The sequence below is a fragment of the Amblyomma maculatum genome, chromosome 11 (assembly GCF_055883805.1).
Source record: "Amblyomma maculatum isolate TAMU_Amacu chromosome 11, ASM5588380v1, whole genome shotgun sequence".
Taxonomy (NCBI): domain Eukaryota; kingdom Metazoa; phylum Arthropoda; class Arachnida; order Ixodida; family Ixodidae; genus Amblyomma; species Amblyomma maculatum.
The window spans coordinates 146,005,838-146,027,828 of record NC_139354.1 but is presented as its reverse complement, the minus strand read 5'-3'; the positions used below and the strand labels follow the sequence as shown (position 1 = coordinate 146,027,828).

The following is a 21,991-nucleotide window of genomic DNA, read 5'->3' as shown; positions in this document are numbered from 1 at the left end:
TTGCGCTCACAACATAAAATACCACTCCAATACCAGCGCTGAATTTTTTACAGAAGCAGGCTGTTAAACCAAGCACGGGAGTCTGATACTTGACGACGTGGACCTTTAGGTTATAATAGATTATCAGATGTATAAAGATGAATATGAACGTGCAAAAGTGAAGATTTCATGAGCTCTCTCCAATCACATCGCTATAGGCGTGCAAATATGTGCGCTGGACTTACGTATATGTGGACTGTCCCTGCCGTGCTTCGAGATCGACTCCCAGTACATTTAGTAAAGCCCCTCCTACATTTGGCGGAGTCGCTGGTTAGAAACGTCGGTCAGCTTGGTAGCCGCACTGTTCCTACACCTGCAATGACAGATGACGTCCAACATCAAGGCATGCAAGTTGGTGCAAGTGTCATCTGCGCGGGCTGCTTTCAGCAGTGGGACCTGGCTACCTTCAGTGGGACAGATGAGCGCGATGTTGAAGATTGGCTCACTTCTTACGAACGCATGACCGTATGTAATAAATGGGACGAAGAAACTAAACTGAGCAATGTAATATTTTATTTCACCGGCGTGGCAAACTTGTGGTACCCTAACCATAAATGAGACACCCTTACGTGGGCTGCATTTAAAAGACGCTCGTAAAAGTCTTTGGTCGCCCGGCTGTCTGGATATTGCGCGCCAGCGCTTACGTGAACGGTCGCAGCAGGTCGGCAAAAGCTTCACAGGCTATATCGAAGAATTCTTAAACCTGTACAAACGTGTGGACGCCAACATGTCATAGACCGCTAAGATCAAACACATCTTGAAGGGCATTGACGATGAAGCCTTCTAGATTTCGTCAGCGCGCGACTTGCGTACCATCCGTAACGTCTTCACGCCTTGCCAGACCTTGCAGGAGCTGTACAAGTAGGGGGTGTTTAAGCGGCAGCCCCAAGCCGACACCCCATCGTTGTTGCAGCAAATTAAAGCATTTATTCTTGAAGGGCTTTCGTGAAGGGCAGTTTTCGCAGCTTCAAAGCGCTCAAGAGCAGCCACACCACGCCGGTATCTTGACTTACGCCGACATCTTTGCACGACTTCGGCCGCCAACTTACACTCTTCCGTCATTGCTTGTGGAAACACCAGCACCCTATTTTTGATCAGCTCCAAGACCACGCGATGCCTGGCGCATGACAGATAAGCGGCCAATTTGCTACATTTGCCGGCTGACAGGGCGTATTTCTCGCTATTATCGAAACCGTCTCCCAGGGTCGGCTCCACGTAGCCAAGGATTTGTGTATACTGGTCTTTAACGCCTCAGTATTCCGCGACTACTGAGCCTCCAGCAAGCCGTCATTTCTATCCCACCGGTCAGCAGTCTCCAACCACCGTTCACTGTCGCCGCGAAACCGCTCTATCTCTCCGATGCGAGATCGACGAAACGTTTCACTTTAGGAAAGCTAGAGGTCGCAGTTGCAGGATACTTACCCGTGGTACTTTGCAAGTCATGATCTATCACTAGTCAACCTTTTCGAAGTTTTGGTAGAGGGTGGTTCTGTCATGGCCATAATTGACACTTGTGCTGTGATTTCCGTAATGGAGAAAAAACGTTGTAGTTGTTTAAAGAACGCGAAGGCGCCAATTGCAGGACTTTCATTGCGAACGCCCAGCGGTCAGCAAATCAAGCCTTTAGCAGCGTACACCGCTCGATTAGTGACCCAGAATTGCCTTTATACTATTGAGTTCGTCATGCTGCTAAGTTGCTCACACGCTGGTATTTTAGGCTGGGATTTGCTGTCGCGTCACGCCGCTATAATCGATTGTGCTCGCGCTAAAGTCAGGTTCTGCGCTGCCAGAGCCCACGCCAGACAACGCTGTTTCTAGAATGTGCGCTAAGCCCTCGTCGTCGAAAACTTCGACAAACCACCCTCTTCTCTGCTTGTAAATATCACTTTTGACTATTTGTGCGATCAAACTGTCCTCTTCACACCTGCTCATACATTTCTGCGTCTAAAGTGCCTATCATCGCCCCATGCTGTACTCACGATTTTCGCTGGATCCTCGTTGCTGTGGGTCTCTGACCCGTTTAACTAACCCACTGTTTTGCGCCACAGTGAATGTCTCGGAAGCCTAAAACCCATCGCTTTTCTTCTCCGTGAAGACACTAACGACGCGCCGTACCTCACCACGACTGCGCTCCGCCCTCCGCTTTCTGTACCAGCTCCTTGTTCCACATACCGGTTCCGCCACTCCATCGATGCCAGTCTTTCTGCGCCTCAGCGAGAACATGTTCTCGACCTAGTTCAACAGTTAGGCTCCTCGTTCGACTGCTATATAAATTTCCTCGGCCGAAGTTGGCCTGTTACTCATCGGATTGACACTGAAGCCCAAGCACCACTGCGACAGCCGCCCTACCATGTCTCTACAACTGTAGCCAAGTAATTTAGGAGCAAGTTGATCAGATGCTCCAGGCCAGCGACATCCAGCCTTCACACAGACTTTTGGCTTTGCCTTTTGCACTAATTAAAAAGACGGATGGCCCCACCCGCTTTTGTGTAAATTCAGTTACGTTCAGTCGTTTAGTCGTGTCCGACTCTTCGTGACCCTATGAACCATATCACGCCATGCTTTCCGGTCTCTCACTATCTTCCAAACATCATATAACTTCATCTGCAGCGCCTCGAGGATGCCATCTAACCACCATTTCGCTGCTTTCGCTGCCTACCCCTTCTCCGGTGATCCTCAAATTTTCCCAACATCAAATCTTTCTCCAGCGACCCCTCTCTTCTCATCAGATGGCCAAAGTAGCAGAGTTTTAACTTTTGAATTTGATCCTCCAATGAGCAGGCAGGGTTTATGGTCGACAATATCGACTGAATTGATCTTCTGGCAGTCCAAGAAACTCTCAAGAATCTCCACCAGCATCACAATTCGAACTCGCCCATTTTTCGGTGGCAGCCTTCTTCACAGACCAACTCTCGCATCCATACATCACAACTGGAAAGGCCATTGCACGAGTTATACGGATCTTGGTTAGCAGTCTAATGTCTTTGCTCTTTACTAGGCGGTCAAGGCTAGCCATGGCTCTCCCAGAAGCAGGCGTCTCCTAGTTTCATGGCTGCAGTCTCCTTCCGGAGTAATCTTGGAGCCCAAGAAGAGAAAATCTGTCACAGCTTCCACTTCTTGTCCCTTGATGCTCCAGGACTTGATAGTTCAAGACGCCATAATCTTTGTTTTTTTAATGTTCAGTTTAAGCCCAAACGTCCCACTCTCTCCTTGTATGCGTATCAGAAGTTTCTTGAGTCCCACTTCACTGTCTGCCAATAAAGTGGTATCATCCGCATATCTAAGCAAATTACCGCCGGTTTAATTTGCTTACGAAGACGTCTATTCTCTTCCGCGCGTAGACGACTGTTTGCAAGAAGTGGAATTCTTCTCTTTCCTACATTTACCTTCTGGGTACTGGCATGTCGAAGACCGCTTTCATACCGCCTTTGTTACCCCGCACGGCCTTCCCGAATTTACTGTTATGCCCATCGGCCTTTGCAATGCTCCTGCTACATTTGAGAAAATGATGAGCACCATTTTGGCGTGGACTGAAATAGAAGACCAGCCTCTGCTAGCTCGACGACATCGTCGTCTTTACTCTAGACTTCGACGCTAATCTCTACCGAATGAAGCACGTCTTGACCTGCCTTTCTGATGCCGGCTTGCAGCATCATTTTAAAGAAATGATTTCCCGTTTGTCCACTAACCATATTAGGGCACGTTATCTCCAAGGAAGGCGTTTCTCTAGACCAGGCCAACCTTCGTGCGGTCGCTGCCTTTTCCAAATCAAGACCCATTAACACTTTACTGTCCGAGCCTATTCCTTTAACGATGGCTTTACGACTCACATTTTCCCGCTTTGAAGCGCTTCTGGACAAGTGGCAGCCGCCACAGGGAAATAGAAGACTTCTTTCAGTTTTGCCCTTGATTTTATTCTCTTCATCATGGGCTGTGCACGTCGAGACAATTTCCGGTGTTAGGTGATCGTTGCTTCTTGTGCGCATCATGGAGTCGACGTCGCGTGTTGGCACTACTCGAAAACGGCGCGCTTCTGGGGATATCGACGCATCTGAAAGCTCGTTCTTTGATGCCGAAAGAAGCAGCGACGCTTCTGGAGATGACTTCAGCTCTTCAAGTTTCAGTAGCGACGACGGAACTGCATCAAATCAACCCGCAACGTCAACGGCCATGCCCCGGTAAGTGTCAGATTGTCCTCCGAAAAGTTCTGCTTTTGCTGGGCGCTAAAGAAAGAGGTCAGAATGATCTTAAAGTAATAACTGTTATCTGCAGGGTCTCAACGTCATTCAGGAAGAACTACTTGCCGCTGACAGTGCAGAGAGTCGTGTTTTCGGCAAAGAGAGAGCAAGGGGTCCACTTCCGCATTGCGCGCCTGAGTTCCACTCGGCGCTAATGAAGAGCTGTTCGCGCGGTGGCACGATCGTCACTAGTGGCGAATGCAAGTAGAAGAGCAGGCACACTCGAGAGCACTTCGAAAGTGCTCTCAGACAAGCGGGCGCCCTATGTTGGGAGAGCAGGAGTAGAATCACTGGCTTCCAAGGGTAGAGGAGGAGGGCTTTCTCTCCACTAAGAGCACCCGAGTGCACTCCCGGCTGCTCCCTCGTCTAAAGCGAGAGTAGAGGAAGTCACATGGTATAAAGTGTCACATCCGCACCATCTTTTTTTTCTCTCTTGAGTCGGCGACGCTCTAAATGGCGGCTTCTTCAAAGCGTCGGCGCTAGGCGAGCGGAAAGCATTCCTCAGGTGCTGCATGCATGTTTGAGAGTCGGTGCTGGCGTCGAAAGGTCCAAAGCAGGCAGATCGCCGCGCTGTGAAAACAAAGACATACAAAACAAGCGGTTCTACATGGAGCATTGGCCTTTCCTCGGGTTACGACTGCCTTCGCTGCGTCAGGCGGAGAATGCTGGGGAGAGATGTGCGGTGACACGGTCGTCACGCTCTGCGCATGACACGCAGAGAGCGTTCCCGTGGGAGGACAGTTACATCCTTGATCGGCGTGGTCCTGTACTGCTCTGGACGGCTCGGCGTTGTGCGCCTTAGGTATATCATATTTTTTACGTACCTTCATTACTGTTGTATCCAGACAGTTAAAATTTACTACATTGCTAGACCGCTCTCTGACCTTTCCAAAACTATTTGTTTTTTTTTCAAGAATTTTTTTTCGTGCGTTTTGTATTTTTCACTACACTTTTTTGTTATTGTTTTCCTTTTCTTGGCAATTCTTGAATAAAAACATTTATTTCACTTACTTTCATTGTAAAGAAAATTTGCTTCTCAACTATTTGATACCATACACTCCGACACCACGCAGGTTTTTGGTAAAAAAATGTTTAATGATATCACCCAAAACCACTACTTTTCCCGCGGACAGGAAAGTCTCAAAGACCTGCGCAGCATCTTAGGCTTGCGCTCCTACTTTCTTCGGTTTATTCGAAACTTCGGCTTAATTGCTGCCCCTTTGACACAGCTTCTGTCGGGTAGTCCGACTTTTCGCTCTGGTCACCGTCATGTGTCGTCGCCTTCATTGCGTTGCGCCGTATCCTCATGACACCGGCGGTCCTGCATCACTTCAACCCGACGGCCCCTACCGATGCACACACTGACGCCAGTGGTGTCGGTCTGGGCTCTATACTCGCTCAGCGAAAATCTGGCTTTGCTGAATACGTAGTCGGCTATGCAAGCCGAACGCTCACGAAGGCGGAGTAGAATTTCTAAGTCACTGAAAGAGACTGTTTGGCAATAGATTGGGCTCTATCCGAATTCCGCCCTTACCTCTGTGGCCACCATTTTGAAGCTGCGACGGACAGCCATGCGCTGTGCTGGCCTTTCTCCATGAAAGACCCATCGGGCAGTCTTGCAAGGCGGACTCTTTTGTTAGAGGAATTTGATGTCAAAGTAGCCTACCGGTGTGGCCGCAAGAATCAAGACACCGATGCCCTTTCTCGCTGCCCTCCTTCCAGCTCACGTCGCCAGCCTTTCCACCTTAGACGCCCCTTCAACGTCACTTCACATCAGTGATATGCCTCCTGCGCAGCGGGGAGACCCTTGGGTCGCTTCGCTTACTGATATCCTCTCCGATCCATCGGCTGCTTCTCCATCGTGGGCTTTCCGCCGCCAAGCAGCACACTTCGCCATTCGCGACAACGTGCTTTATCGCCACAACTACATAACGGATGGCCGCAGATGGTTGTGACTCATTCCTGAGCTCCTATGCTCGTAAATCTGCGAATGCTTCCACGCTGTCCCACACTGCAGCTGTGCGGGAATTTTCAAGACATACCTTCGCTACGCTTACGATACTACTGGAGGTGCATGTACAGCTACATCCTCAAATACCTTCGCCCATGCCTAGCCTGTCTACATCGCAAGTCCCCACCTCATCGTTCTGCTGGCGGAGTACAGCCGTTACCTTGCCCATAACTTCCTTTTGATCGCATCGGTAATGATTTCTACGGCCCGCTCCATTGCTCTGTAGCTGGAAACCTTTGGGCCATCATGGCGGTTGACCACCTAACATGATATGCAGAACCGCAGCCCTTCCATTTTCTACAGCATCAGACGTAGCCTCATTACTTTGGAATTACTTCGCGCTTCGCCGCGGCGCACCTCGTGAAGTAGTCAGTGACAGATGATGTATATTTTTATTGAGTTTTGTAAAAGTGTATTGAATACGTACCACATAATCTATAGAACATCTACCGCCTATCATCCGCACACTAAAGGACTCACCGAACGCTTTAACGGTACCCTTGGCAACATGCTTTGTAAGTACGTCTCTTCTGATCACTCTGAATGTGATCTCCTTCATCATATGTGACGTACGCGTAAAATACTGCAACACAGTTCACTACCGGTTTCTCTCCGTTCTAGCTTCTTCACGGTAGGCACCCTTCTTTACTAGATACCATTATCCGCACAAACCAGACGCGTCTCAGCACACCGCTTCGTCTGAAGCTGCCCGACACGCAGAGGAGTGTCGCCAAATTGTCCCAGCTGTCACTACTGAAACCTAGTCCCACCAGACGTCCCGCCATAACAATTATCAGCGACGTCGCAATTCCCTTCTGGCCGTCTTATGTTGGTCTGGATTCCATCAGGCACTCCTGGACTATCCTTTAAATTTATATCCAAGTATCATGGCCCCTATCGTGCCCTAGAGCCCATATACCCTGTCAATTACACTGTGGAACCCTTGATGCCCTCACCTGATCTCCGCTAACGTGGCCGCGAGACTATCCACGTGCAGCGCCTTAAGCAATACTACTACCTTGCCATTATGCCTACGCAATACGTCACCCAGGTGGCTCCGCAGGTCTTCACCACCTCGACGTTTCACTTACGTTTACCGCTACTCAGATTACAGTCACCGCCGTTTCTCGCCTCGTTATGAGCCGCCCAGCACCAATACCACTCCACCTTCTCTAAAGATGAAGGTGTGCGTGCAAAGATGAAGAAGAAGGTTCCGTGCGCTGCCTCCAGTGAACTCGCTATCGGCGTGTGCGCTGGATCTGCTTGTACGCAGACTGTCCCTGCTGTGCTTCGAAATCACGTCCTAGTACCTTTATTAAACCATCAATATTCAGATATTTGCCTTTGAAATATCTACTGCCATAACGACGCGGTTAGGTTTCCATGCGTAACACCATGCTCAGATATATTTCAATGTGTTCTTAATTGCTTCATACTGAAAGAGTCATCAGTGAGCATTAAGACGTATTCACATTTGCCCTTTAGAATAATATTTTACCCGTGCAACTGCCACCCTTCTACACCAGTCAATGGCAGACACCAAACAGTTTAGCCTGTCACACACCTGAAGTAGGAACCTCACTTATTCCTGGGTACAAATCTACGCTCTTACGCCGAGCGGTTTCTTTGCCGCCTCTTGACCTTTTTAATAGTTTTGTTTCAGTACGACTGCAATCATTCATATGTAGTTTGTTATTTGTATTTTAAACAGTGTAACATGTTCGTTTGCTTGGTGTGCGCTTTGCCCAGGGTGGTAAATTTCAACGCATCTCTTCTTTGTGATTACGCTAACATATAATTGTGTAAATACACATCTTCTTTCATTTACAGGCTGGGCTCAGTTCATGACGGTGCCACTGCACCAATTTATCTTGAAAACAGTCCAGGGGCCGCCAGTTGCTCGAATGACGATGGGTATATAATGTCCAGTTACAGGGGTTCAACTGGTGAAGGCAAATTTTCCAACTGTACCAGAGATCAAATCAAGGCGTTCACAAAGTAAGCAAGTATTATTCACTGCAACTGACATGAACATTCATTTTTCTTACACACTTTCCAGGATTAATTACGATAAAGCTTTTGCTCATTCCCGTTTGGCCACAAAATATTCGCAGCAATACCTTCTGTCCGGTTTTTATTGTGATATTAGTGCTCAAGTATCTCCGACAACCATAGCGTCTACGGAGTTATCTCGGCTTCTTAACCGTCATCGGAGCCACAAAAATACATAATGTAGCTATCCTCAGTACAGAATGTCCCAGAAGCATGTTGAGACCTCATTCGATGTTATATTTTTTATTTTACGTATAAGTTGTGACAAAGATTTATATATAAATACTTGGCGATGACTAAGGAAAGCATATAAGTTAGCTCAAAAGCATTCTTTCTTCTAATTAGTCGTATGCTCATTGCCCAAACGAAAAAGATAACCTTTTAAGACCCCGGAATCTACACGCTGTCGTTATGGATAGCATGCCAAATAAGCACTCACTACAATGTGCATACTACACTGAAGGGCAGACGTGGTGTGTTATCGAGGTCCACTGGAGAAGCGAGAACTAGGCATAGGGTTACTTTTCAAAAAGGAAATAATCGGTATTATAAGAGGAATACTGTGGTAATAATGAGGGGATGACAGGCATTGTAATCAGTTCAATAAACACTATAAAATGAAGGTTGTACAAGTCTACGCGCCAACATGTAGTCATGATATCAGAGAGTCGAAAGCTTCTACAAAAATACAGAATTGACAATGTTGAAGGTAAAGACGGAGTATACTTTACTAATGCGTGACTAGAATGCCAAGGTAGGTAAAAAGCAGGCTGGGGCACGGCAGTGGGTGATTATGGCATTGGTTCTAGGAATAGCAGGGAGAGTTATTAGTCGAGTTTCCAGAACGGAATAACTTTAGAATCATGAATACCTTCTTCAGTATGCAGAATAACTGGAATTGGACATGCAAAAGTACTAGCGGGAAGATTAAAAATGAAATTGACTTCATACTGCGTTCTAACTCCGGTATTATGGAGGATGTAGAGGTAATGTGGAAGGGGATATACAGTGACAGTAAACGTCAGGTTCTTCTTGTCTCTTCAAATTGTCAGCACCTCTCCAAGGTGCTCCTCTATTCGGTAGGCGACGTGTAGTTGGCACGCAAACACAATGAGACGTACGATGACGAACTTGTAGTAACGAAACGGATATTAACTTTATATAACAAGAACACGAAGCACAGGATACAGAAAACTGAAGACAGAGAGACGACACACTTTACAAAAAGAGATTGGGCGAAAGGCTAACTGCCAATTGAGCGCATCGCTCTTTTTACGACTTCTCAGTCGGGACCTGCCTGCTACGCTGTCTTTGTCTTCATCGACGACTAGCCTCAGCACAAGAACCAGAACCGTCGATGGCTGCGCGGCGTACTTTTATACCGGTTTTCATTGGGCGAACGGGATCAAGAGCAACGAGCAGCCAGAGCAGCGCACGCAAGCACTGGGGACGCGCGTTCTCGTCTCCCCAGCGGAACATTCACGCTGCTCGGAGAGCAGCGCAGCGAGGGGGAGCGCGTGACGTCAGGCGTCATGTGATCAAACCTTTCCCGCGCTCGCGTTGCCTGTATTCCGTCCCGCGCGTGCAGTACCTTCGGTGCGTTTGCCTTTGTGGGGATTTTCAACATGAGTGGAGAAGCACAGCGGCTGTTCATGACCACTGTGAAGGGGCTGTCGGAAGAGAAGGTTGTGCATGAGCTTGTGCTAAAGCTACTGTTATCGTGGAATAGCGGTAGCAATTCTTCATCCAGACGTATGCGCTTAGCAGCTGCCGTTTCAATTGTATCCGCCGGCCGAGCGCCACCGCTGTCATCTTCCGCCATTTTTCTCGATCGTCCTCATCGGGCTCCGGATGAATAACCAGAATTGACGTCAAAAAGGTCACGTGACCTCCTCCGTTCTCCCTGTACTCCGCCGCTGGCGACGGAACACCGAGGACTACTCTCGGCTGCTCTCGGGACCCCCAAAGCGCGCCTCCTCCGCCGATAGAACAGAACGCTGCTGCTCCTGTTCGACCACTGGTAGGCGCTGAAACTCGCGAGAGCACGTTTAGTGCAGCTAAATGTGCTCCTGCTCGCCCAATGGAAACCGGTATTAAATAGCCAGCGCAGAAGCTTCTAGGCGCGGAGGAGGAACGTAAAACAGCTTAGTGCTGCCAAAGCTATGCCTCCCCCCCTCGGCCCTCTGGAGAGGTCTGGATTTTACTAGAACATTTTCAGCACGCGCGGCCTTCCCGGGTGAAGCGAGGAAGAGGGCCGGGTCCGTGCGGGGGAATGCAGGCGTGACTCAGCCCATGACGACGAGGGCGAGGAGGCACAGCGCGGTGGCCGAAATTACGTAATCGATCACATCGCGTTCTCGAAGCTTGTAGAAATTTCCATCGCCGTTTTCTGCGCCGCGCGCGCCGAAAGATTAAAAGAAGGGCCACCGCGGCCTTACAGTGACCACAGGATGGTAATGTATCAAATTAGACTATCTGAAGCGGCAACGGACGCCATTAGTAAAAAAAAGGTCCATCAAAGAAATAGCATAGGGTTGTGCAAAAGAAGTCAGGATCTCACCCTAGAAGCAATGAACAATCATCATCATCATCATCATCATCATCATCAGCCTGATTATACCCACTGCAGGGCGAAGGCCTCTCCCATATTTCTCTGCTTAACCCGGTTCTGTGCTAGCTGCATCCACTTGACCCCTGCGAACTTCTTTATCTCATCCGCCCACCTAACTTTCTGTCGCCGCCAGCTATGCTTTCCTTCTCTTGGAATCAGTTTGTTACCCTAAGCGACCATCGATTATCCTCTCTTCGCACTACATGTCCCGCCCATGCCCATTTCTTCTTCTTAATTTCCACTAGAATGTCGGTAACTTGAGTTATTTCTCTGACCAACTCTGCACGCTTCCTATATCTTAATGTTACCCCTACCATTCTTCGTTCCATAGCCCTCTGGGTTGTCCTCAACTTAAGTAGAACTCTCTTGGTTAGCCTCCACGTTTCAGCCCCATAGGTGAGTACAGGTAAGATGCAAGTGTTGTATACTTTCCTCTTGAGCGATACCGGTAAGCTGCTAGTTATAATCTGCGAGTGCTTGCCAAATGCGCTCCATCCCAATCTTATTCTTCTTGTTATCTCCTTTTCATGGTCCGGATCTGCGGTTACTACCTGTTTTAAGTAGACATATTTGCCTACTACTTCCAGTATTTCGCTACCTAAAGTAAACTGCTGTTCCTTCCCGAGGCTGTTGAACATTACCTTAGTCTTCTGCATAATAATTTTCAAGCCTACCTTTCTACTTTTCCTGTCTAGGTCATCAATCATTATTTGCAGTTCATCCCCCGTGTTGCTTAGTAAGGCAATGTCATCTGCAAATCGCAGATTACTTGGGGTATTCTCCATCTACCCTTATCCCTAACTGCTCCCATTCCAAGTCTCTGAATACTTCCTCTAAACAAGCTGTGAATAGTACTGGGGAGAATGTGTCCCCTTGCCTAACACCTTTCTTTATGGGAATTTTATTACTTTCTTTATGCAGAACAATGGTTGCTGTGCAGCCACTATATACCTATATCTTCCAGCACTTTCACGTACGGCTCGTCTACCCCCTGATTTCGCAATGCCTGCATCACCGCCAAGGTTTCAACTGAGTCAAATGCTTTTTCGTAATCAGTGAATGCTATGTATAAGGCCTGGTTATATTCCGAGCATTTTTCTATCACCTGATTGATGGTATGGATATGATCGATAGTAGAGTAGCGTTTCCGAAACCCTGCTTGATCCTTTGCTTGATTGCAGTCTAAGGTTGTCCTAATTATATTAGCGATTACCTTAGTAAATACCTTATACGTAACAGACAGTAAGCTGATTGGTCTGTAATTTTTAAGGTCCTTAGTGTACCCTTTCTTGTAAATGAGGATAATGTTTGCATTCTTCCATGGTTCCGGTACCGTCGATGACACCAGGCACTGCGTATACAGGGTGGCCAGTTTTTCTAGCACGATATCCCCCCGTCCTTCAGCAAATCTGTAGTTATCTGATCCTCTCCAGCTGATTTCCCCCTTTTCATAGTTTCTAGTGCTTTCTTGACCTCGTCCTTCGTCACTGGAGGAGCGTCTGACTGTTTTTCCCTACCGCCAATCTCATTACGGTCCAGACTACTTTGGCTACTGTAGAGATCTGTATAGACCTCCTCGGCTACTTTGACTATCTTTTCCATATTAGTGATGACGTTGCCCGCCTTGTCCCTTATCGCATACATCTGGTTTTTGCCTATGCCCAATTTCTTCTTTACCGCTTTAAGGCTTCCCCCGTTCTTTACAGCCTGCTCAATTTTCTCCATGTTATACTTCCTTATATCGGCCACCTTGCGCTTATTGATTAGCTTTGATATCTCGGCCAATTCGATCTGGTCTGTTGGATTGGAAGCTTTCATACTCTGGCGTTTCTTAATCAAATATTTCGTCTCCTTAGACAGCTTACCGGTATCCTTTCTAACTCTCCTACCGCCTACTTCTACCGCGCACTCAGTAATGATATCTCTGAAATTATTGTTCCTTGCCTCTAGGGTAATGTCGCCATCCTCAGTTAAAGTTGAATACCTATTCTGTAGCGAGATCCTGAACTCTTCTGCGCTCCCCCTCACCGCTAATTCGTTGATGACTTTCTTTCTTTCTAATCTGTTGCGTTTCTTTTTCAGATTTAGGCTAATTCAGGACCTCACCATCCTGTGGTCACTGCATCGCACTTTCCCGATTACCTCTACATCTTGCATAATGGCGGGAGTTGAGCACATTCTGAAGTCGATTTCATTTTTAGTCTCTCCGTTAGGACTTTTCCATGTCCATTTCCGGTTCTTCCGTTTGCTGAAGAAGGTATTCATGATTCGTAAGTTATTGCGCTCTGCAAACTCAACTAGTAATTCCCCCCTGCTATTCCTAGAGCCAATGCCATAATCACCTACTGACTTGTCCCCTGCCTGTTTTTCCCCTACTTTGGCATCGAAGTCGCCCATTAGTACAGTATACTGCGTTTTTACTTTTCGCATTGCCGATTCTACATCTTCATAGAAGCTTTGAACTGCCTGGTCATCATAACTACATGTAGGTGCATAGGCCTGTACAACCTTCAGTTTATACCGCTTATTAAGCCTAATTACGATGCCTGCAACCCTCTCATTAATACTATAGAATTCATCTATATTACCCGCTTTATACTTATTGACAAGGAAACCTACTCCTAGTTGTCGCCTCCCTGGTAAACCTCGATAACACAATACATGCCCATCCTTCAGTACAGTATATGCCTCATTCAGCCTCCTAACCTCACTAAGCCCTATGACATCGCATTTCATGCCCTCTAGTTCCTCTAACAGCACTGCTAAACTAGCTTCACTAGCTAGGGTTCTAGTATTAAACGTTGCCAGGGTCAGTTTCCAATGGCGGCATGTCCAGCGGAGCCAGGCTTTCTTAGCACCCCCTGCTGCGTCACAGGTCTGACCGCCGCCGTGGTCAGTTGTTTCGCAGCCGCTGGTGACTGAGGGCCTGGGTTTTATGGAGCTTATCATTGGCAATGAACAATAATTTCAGACATATCATTACTAAGTGTACAGTAGAAGTAGGCGGTAGGATAGTGAGAGAGGATACCGACGAACTACATAAAGAGACGAAATATTTGATTAGGAAACGTCAGAGTTTGAAGGCTTCCAACCCAACAGAGAGTATATAATTGCAGAGATATCAAAGCTAAACAATCAGCGTAAAGTTGCCGGAATAAGGTAGTATGACATGGAGATAATTTAAAGAACGGGGGCAGGCCTAAAGCGGTGAAGATAAAATTTGCCACCTAGCGTTGCCAGGTGGCGCATGACTGAGTGAAGGACGACGAAGTGTCGCTTGCGCGTTTTGCGTCTGTGCTGCTCACCGCTGTTGTATCGGAGCTAACCCCTTGCTATTCTTTATATCCTCAATCACCTTGTACGTGACATTCTGATGGAGGTGCTGGGCAAGATCACCTATGCAAGAGTCTCCATCTGAAACACGTCGCGCCAGCCCTGTTCCATTGGACACCCCCGTGCATAGCTCCAGCCGACGGCTCCAGGGACTGTCTCCGGAGTTTCAGCCATCACCCGCCGCCATGACATCTGGTGCTTCTGCTCAGCAGGTAACGGGCGTCGCACCGGCCTGTAACTACACCTTACAGGCCCCTCGGATACCGAAGTCTTTCCATGGTGACCGCTTTGAGGATGTGGAGGACTGGTTCCTTCATTTCGAACGTGTCGCTTCTTTTAAAACGTGGGACGATACTGCCAAACTAAGGAACGTCTACTTCAGCCTTGAGGATGGCGCCCGGATCTGGTTCGAGAACCGAGAGCAAATGTTAACATCGTGGTGGGAATGCCGTCGATAACTGCTCTAGGCGAACACTAGCGCGGATCGTCGCGAACATGCAGAACGTGCCATTCACTCTCGCATCCAGATGCCGAAAGAGAGTGTCCAAGCGTACGTAGAGGGCATGACGCGCCTCTTCAGGCGAGCCGATTCCGCCATGTCCGAGGACAATAAGGTCAGGCACTTGATGTAGGGTTTGAAGGAGCAACTGTTCGCAGGCCTTGTGCGCAACCCACCGTCGAATGTAAACGGATTCCTTGCGGAGGCCGCCACAATGGAAAGGGTGCTACAACAACGTGCCGCGGCTTATAACCGACCTCTCCATACTGGCACAACTGCGGTGTCATTTGCATCTTTCGAGCGGTATCCTGATTCTTTGCGTGAACTAATTCGCAGTGTCGTGCGCGAAGAACTGAGAAAGTTCTGGAACCTCCTGCAGCAATCGCCAGCTTCTGTTTCTGCTATAGTGCAGGAGGAGGTACGACAGGCGCTAAAGAGCCTTCTTTCGCCTATAGTTGCAAGCCCGCCATTGCAGTCGGGGACCGAAAATCGTCCCACATATGCGGAAGTTCTGCAGAGTCAGGCTCCCCCTTCACCGCCACCCATTCCCGCGCCACCTAGAGTTCCGCTGCCCTCGGTGCAACCAGTGCAGTACTCCGACGAACGTCCCCTGCCCCGAAGCAAAGCCGGCATTTGGAAGTCGCCTGACCGCCGTCCACTCTGCTTCCACTGCGGTTAACCAGGCCATCTCTACCGGGATTGTCCTTATCGACGCCTCGGTCTTCACGGCTTCGGCATCGACTCGCCTCCTCCCCGGTTTGGTCAACGACCCCGAGTTATTGAAGAGTACCTGGCGGAACAGCGTTCATCTCGTTCGCAGCATCAGACCCGCTCCCCTTCACCAAGGTGCTCATCGACGTCCACCCAAGGTTCCTCGCGAGAGGGGCAAGGCCGCTCGTCTAGCCCTGCTCGGGAAAACTGAAAACAGCGACCTTCGGGGGCGAGGCCGCTGGTAGTCGCTGCGTTGAAGACCTACCGTCGTCGCCGCTTCGATCCGACCGCGAGCTGCTGGTACTGTCCCCTAGGGAAGCCAAAAGCGTTTCTCTGGACATTCTTGTTCTTTTCGACGGTCGTACTACAGTGAATGCATTAGTGGACACCGGTGCGGATTATTCGATTTTGAGTGGTCGCATGGCGACTGTTTTGAGGAAGGTACTCACTGTTTGGCCAGGTGTGTGCCTTCGAACCGCCGGCGGTCATATAGTTACCCCAAAGGGGATGGGCACGGCTCGTATTCAGATTAACAGATATGCGTTCGTCGTTAGTTGCGTCGTTTTGAGTGACTGTTCCCATGACCTTATCCTCGGCATTGACTTTCTGCGAGACTACGGAGCAGTTATCGACCTGCGAAATAGAAGCGTCACATTTTCGATGGGACAATCTGCCGAACGAGATAGTAGCAGTCCTTGCAATGCCGCAATTCGCGTTTCCGCCGAGAGCATCTCGCTGCCGCCGCGAAGCAGTGCTCTTGTGGAAGTTACCTTTGACGATTTCCGTGCCGGCGATGCTGTAGCGGAAGCGAACCATTCACTCCTGCTTGCTCAAGGCATCTGCGCTGCTCGAAGTTTATTGTCGCTTCACAATGGCCGGGCTGCACTCCTTGTCACAAATTTTTCTAACGAGCACCGGCACTTGTTTCCGGGGACTGCTATCGCTTTCGCTGACCCTGTTACGCACGATCCGGTCTGTTTTGCATCCACGGCAGTCGAAACTAATGAGCCATCTCTTGACAACGACGACATTAACTGCCACTTGTCGAAGGAGAAACAGCGGGCCTTAGAGCTACTGTTTCTGGACTTCAAGCACTGTTTTGCTTCTTCCTCGAAGGTTCGTCAAAAGCGCATCACACAACTTCGCATCATTATGAGGGGGATATCGTGCTCGAAAAACTGGACACCCTTCATACGCAGTACCTGGTGTCATCAACGTTACCGGAGTCAAGGAAAGAAGCTAACATTATCTAAATTCATAAGCAAAGAGATGCTAAGGAGCTGAAAAATTGCACTCCGAACAGATTGCTGTATTTTACATATAAGGTGTTTACCAAGGTAATCGCGGACAGAGTCAGGAAAACCTTATACTTCTCAAGCAAAGGCTCAAGCGTGTTTCCGGAAACGGTACTCTACTGTCGATCATATCCATGCCATCAACCTGGTGGTAGAAAAATGCTCGTAATATAACCAGCCCTTACACATAGCATTCATTGATTACGAAAAAGGATTTGACTAAGTAGGAACTTCGGCAGTCATACATTCTTTGCGGAATAAGGTGGAGACGAGCCGTATGTGAAAGTACTGTAAGATATCTATAGTGGCTGCTCAGCAGCCATACTTCTGCATAATGAAAGTAACACAATACTTATAAAGAAAGTTACTAAGCAAGGATACACGATCTCCCCAGTACTACTGCAGACTTGCTGAGATGAAGTATTGAGAGTTTGTAATGGGAGCAGTTAAGGATAAGGGTATATGTATAATACCACAGTAATCTGCGATCCACTGATGACATTGCCACGCAAAGCAACTCAGAGGATGCACTGTAAAAAATGATTCATGACGTACACAGGAAAAGCAGAAAGGAAGGCTTGAAAACCAATATGAGAATACAAAGGCCATGAACAGCCGCGGGAAGGAACAGAAGTTTACGTTAGGTAGCGAGGCACTTTTATAGTAGACGAATGTGCTACTTAGGACAGGTAATAATCGCAGATCCGGAACACGAAAGGAAAATAACCAGGAGACAAGATTGGGATGAAGCACATTTTACAGGTACTCGCAGGTTATGATCAGCAGACAAATGGTATCACTCAAGAACAAAGTACAAACCAGTTGCATCTTACCTATACTCATCAATGGGTCGCAAAAGTGAGGATTAAACAAAACTCTGGTACTTAAGCTGAGGACAATGCAGAGGGCTGTGGAACAAAAATTAGAAGGTATACGGTTGGCAGGTGTACTGTGTACTAGGAAGCATGCAGAGTGATGGGCCAGAGAAATAACTCTCGTTAATAACATTGTAGTGGAAATCAAGAAAAAATGGGCGATAACCGTTGGTCACTTAAGGTAACAAATTGTATTCCAATGGAAAGAAAGAGCAGCAGGGGGCGGCACAAAATCTATGTGGGCGGTTGAATTGAAGACTTTCGCAGAAGTGAATGGATGCAACTAGAACAGGACCAAGTTAATTGAAGGAGTATGGAAGAGGCCTTCGACCTGCGGTGGATATAGTCCGGCTAATGATGATTATGATCATTATGTGAAACTTCTTGGCTTGCTGATAAAGAGAAGGTAACCGTACGTATAATACCGTAAATTTCAGCGCAGCAGTAACAGAACGAGGCGAGAACGCAAACACATTCGCTGAAAGCTGCGCTAACGCTACTAGAACGAAGGAAAGGCTCGACGACGCTGCTTCTGAGACCGGCGCTAGAGGCCGCTGCTTTTTGTCTTGCTTGGTTACATAAAAAGGTCCCGTAGTACTCGAAAGATGCTAGTTGGACAATTTTTACTAAAGCATCTGTCTAGTAGCACGGGCTCTTTTTTACATAAGCAAGAAATGCAAAAGCGGCAATTTCTTGCAAAATGCAAATGCAAATGCAAAAGCGGCATATTTGATAGCAGTGGTGACCTGCCAGTCAAGGTCTCCATGTGTGTGCGTCCTGCCTTTCCTTCGTCCTTGTCTCGTTAGCGGAGACTTTTATTGCACCTAATTATAGACCACCTAGCCCGAGAAGTTTTACTGAATCATTTTTCAAGAAACTTTGGTTCTTTTTATGTAACCAAGCAAGGCAAAAAGCCGCGATCACTTGCGTCTGTCTCATAGAAGTGGCGGCCGGCCAGTCGAGGTGTGTGTTTCTGTGCGTCCAGCCTTTCCTTCATCCTTGTATAGTTAGTCCTTGTCTGGTTGGCGCAATTTTTTATTGCATCGAATTATGAACCTACTAGCACTACTAGCCCGAAACGTTTTGCTTGAACAATGGCTGACTTCTCGTTCTTCTCGTCTCGTTCCTGTTGCTGTGGCGCTGCAGTTCCAGTAAGCAAAATCAACTAACAAACTAAATGTAATGTATGGAACACCAAAAGTACTGTATAGTAATGTATTTCATTTTCAGCACATAATGTTTTCTTCTGGACTGAAAGGAGAAACTAGTCGTTACTGCAGTGGCTGAAGTTTTAACAAGAAAAAACAAAATCTTAGAAATTAAGCAAATATAAAGTTATCAAGCAACTTTGTCGATGCTAAAATTACCATAAATATTTACAGTTGGCACTTTTAATTTTTCACCCGCTTTCGTCATGAAATTGTCAAGTTGGTTGCTCCAGCGCACATACTTTGTTTATTTCTACGTGCAGTATATGCATCACGATCGTCTACACTTTCCCGAATGACAGTCTTACTTAAGGTACGACCGAGAAGAAACACGAACTCGAAGGAGAACTGCACTCTGCTTTCATTGTTAGCAGTTAGATTGTTAGAATTCTCTGCAGCCTTATCTGGCTGTCTTCACACTATGAAGAGAGGAGAATGACATAGGTTATGTATACCAGGCAAATCTGCCACTTCAAACCAGGCACATTCCCCTAACCTCAAAAATCTAATGGAGCATGTGCTCCAGACCAGGCTTTGCCATTACTTAGAAGGGAGCAATCACATGACGACAGGCATGTTTGAATTTTCTCCTGCCCTTTCTACAGTAGATTTCATCACACAGCTAAAACAGCACATTCGCTGCTTTGAACCTAGGACACCAAAGCTGTCCTAGTTGCGTATCTTACTAAGGAATCTGATAACGTTATACACACTAATTCTCCAGAAACTTTCAACTCTGGGAGCCGAGGCCAGAGTGTGTAATTACATGACAGTCTTCCTCAGACAGCGCACAGCAATACTTACCTTCGGCGACTACTACCTTCTAGGGATTACGCAGGGTGCACTAGGTACACTACAGGGAGCTGTTCGCTCCTCCTACGCTTCAACATAGAACTTCGCCTACCCTAACAACCAGCACAAATCTTCAACATCTACAGCGACGACATCACGCGTTATTGACGCCTAAATAGAACCCATACTATAAGAACAGTGCAAAAAGACGACGGACAAGAAATAGACGCACAAGGCGCTGTCTATTAACTGATTTTTATTAGAAAAAAAACATCTCTTTTTCTCATCTCCCTCTCTCTATTATTTGCTGTCGTAGGCCGCTTTGCTTCAATCTTTCAGAGAGTGCATCTTAGATGACAACGATGAATGCGTGTTTGGCAGCCAGTGGGGCATATCAGTTAAGTCCTTTCTTGAGTTAGTGGGCTTCTGCCTGAAGTCTACATTTGTGTCTTGGCTTGGTGACACGCTTGTACAGAAAGCTGGTGTTTGTATCGGTTCCCATGTGGCGCCCTGCTTGAGCGACACGTTTCTCGGAAATTTTGACCGCCTTATGCAATCCCAACTCAGAGAGATAACGGCGTGCGTGCTCCGTTTTGTGGATGAATACCTTGTCATTTTCGAAGAAAGTGTGGGGCCTCGTATTCACGATGATGAACGAAAAGGTTTTGAGAATTGAGTATTGGGACTTGCCTTCACGTCGGAATGGCCTAAGGGCAACGAATTGCGCTTTTGGACCTGAGATTGAGGTTTCCGAGGGACGACGGTTAGACTTACGATCCTAGGAATGCAAAACCCTTGCTCGACTACAAGTCTGCTCACTCAAAAATTGTGACAAAAAAGTACTGCGCCCACATGCTTAGAATCGGCCATTTCGAAGTCTTTCTTTCACACAATCGAAAGCAGCTTTCATAACCAGGTGGCAAGATTGATAGCGCCGACGTTCCGCTTTCTGTCTTGGTGGAAGTAAGCAAAGGTTTGCTTAAGCGTTCCAGGAAATATCAAGCAAGAAGCGCTGATCTTTAACGAAAAGAGAAACAAAATTAGGCGGTGGTGCCATACGTCCACAAATTGACTCATCGTTTGAAGAAGGTGGGACTGAGATACAGTGTACAAGTTTTGTCTTCAGTTTTAAAGAAGCTTGGCCACATATGCGCATAGGCCCATAGAAGGGGTGGGTAACACGCCACGGAAGGCTGTGGCATTCGCCACATGTTCAGGTATGTAGAATGTGCTGTAGGCGTTGTTTCCAGCCTTCCCCTGAACTGCGGAAGAGCATACATGTATGAAACGGGCAGCTGTCCTAATAAGAGATTGCGGGAGCATATCGTTCCGTCTCATGCCGATCCTTCAGAAACAACTGCAATTCATGGCATGGGTGTTCACCTTTTCCTGACAGGACAGAAGTGCTATTCGGGGCTTGTGGAGACATATCAATTACAAAAAGCGGGGACTCATGCGTTAGCAGCACCACATTGACTTTACATAAAAAACATTTCTTGTTTAATGATCGCTAATGTTAATAGTTGATTCAGCAGAGGCCTGTGTTGTTTAGGCGCGTAGCTTGTCTTTTTGTGCTGTTCCTACAGTAACTACTGTATGAATTCCTGCCAACTAGCCCAATTAGCCGTCCTATCCGAAATAGGACACCAAAATTAGCACTGACCACCATCCGCACATAGTTAAGGAAACGTGACCTAACATGTTTCCCGCCAATATCAGAATTCTAGCTCTACCGCCGCTAGCCGCTAGCTAAGTCCAGTTCAGAGGTGGGAGTTCCAATTCACCTCATCTGTCTCCTCAGGAACCTGTATGAAGGGCAAGAGGCCACAGTCAGAACTAGGCATGGTTTTGTTGATTGGTTTCCGATTGAAAAACGAGTGAGGCAAGGCTGCATACTGTCGTCTTGCCTCTTTAACCTATATGCTGAATGGATCATGAGGAAGGCCAGTCTGGACGAGTCTTCAGCCGGAGTAAAGATTGCTGGAAAACGTATCAACAACCTTAGATATGCGGATGATACCACGTTAATGGCAGAAAGTGAAGTGGACTGAAGAGTCTTCTGATGCGCCTACAAGAACAGAGTGAGAAGTTTGGGCTTAAACTGAACATTTAAAAGACAAAGATGATGACGTCTTGCCATATCAATTTATGGAGCATCAAGGAACAGGAAGTGAAAGCTGTGACAGATTTTCTCTTCTTGGGCTCCAAGACAACCCCGGAAGGAGACTGCAGCCATGAAATTAGGAGACGCCTGCTTCTGGGAAGGAGAGCCATGGCTAGCCTTGACCGCCTAGTAAAGAGCAGAGATATTAGACTGCCAACCAAGA

General features: G+C 47.5%; 1 protein-coding gene across 1 annotated transcript in view; it reads left to right on the top strand.

Annotated features, from left to right (window-relative positions):
• Window positions 1–21,991, top strand: part of LOC146175128 (uncharacterized) — a 296,797-nt gene that overhangs the window by 180,469 nt on the left and 94,337 nt on the right. The window contains exon 10 of the mRNA XM_084584578.1: window positions 8,119–8,286. Coding sequence (XP_084440704.1) covers window positions 8,119–8,286 — 168 coding nt within the window. The remainder of the gene's footprint in view (window positions 1–8,118; window positions 8,287–21,991) is intronic.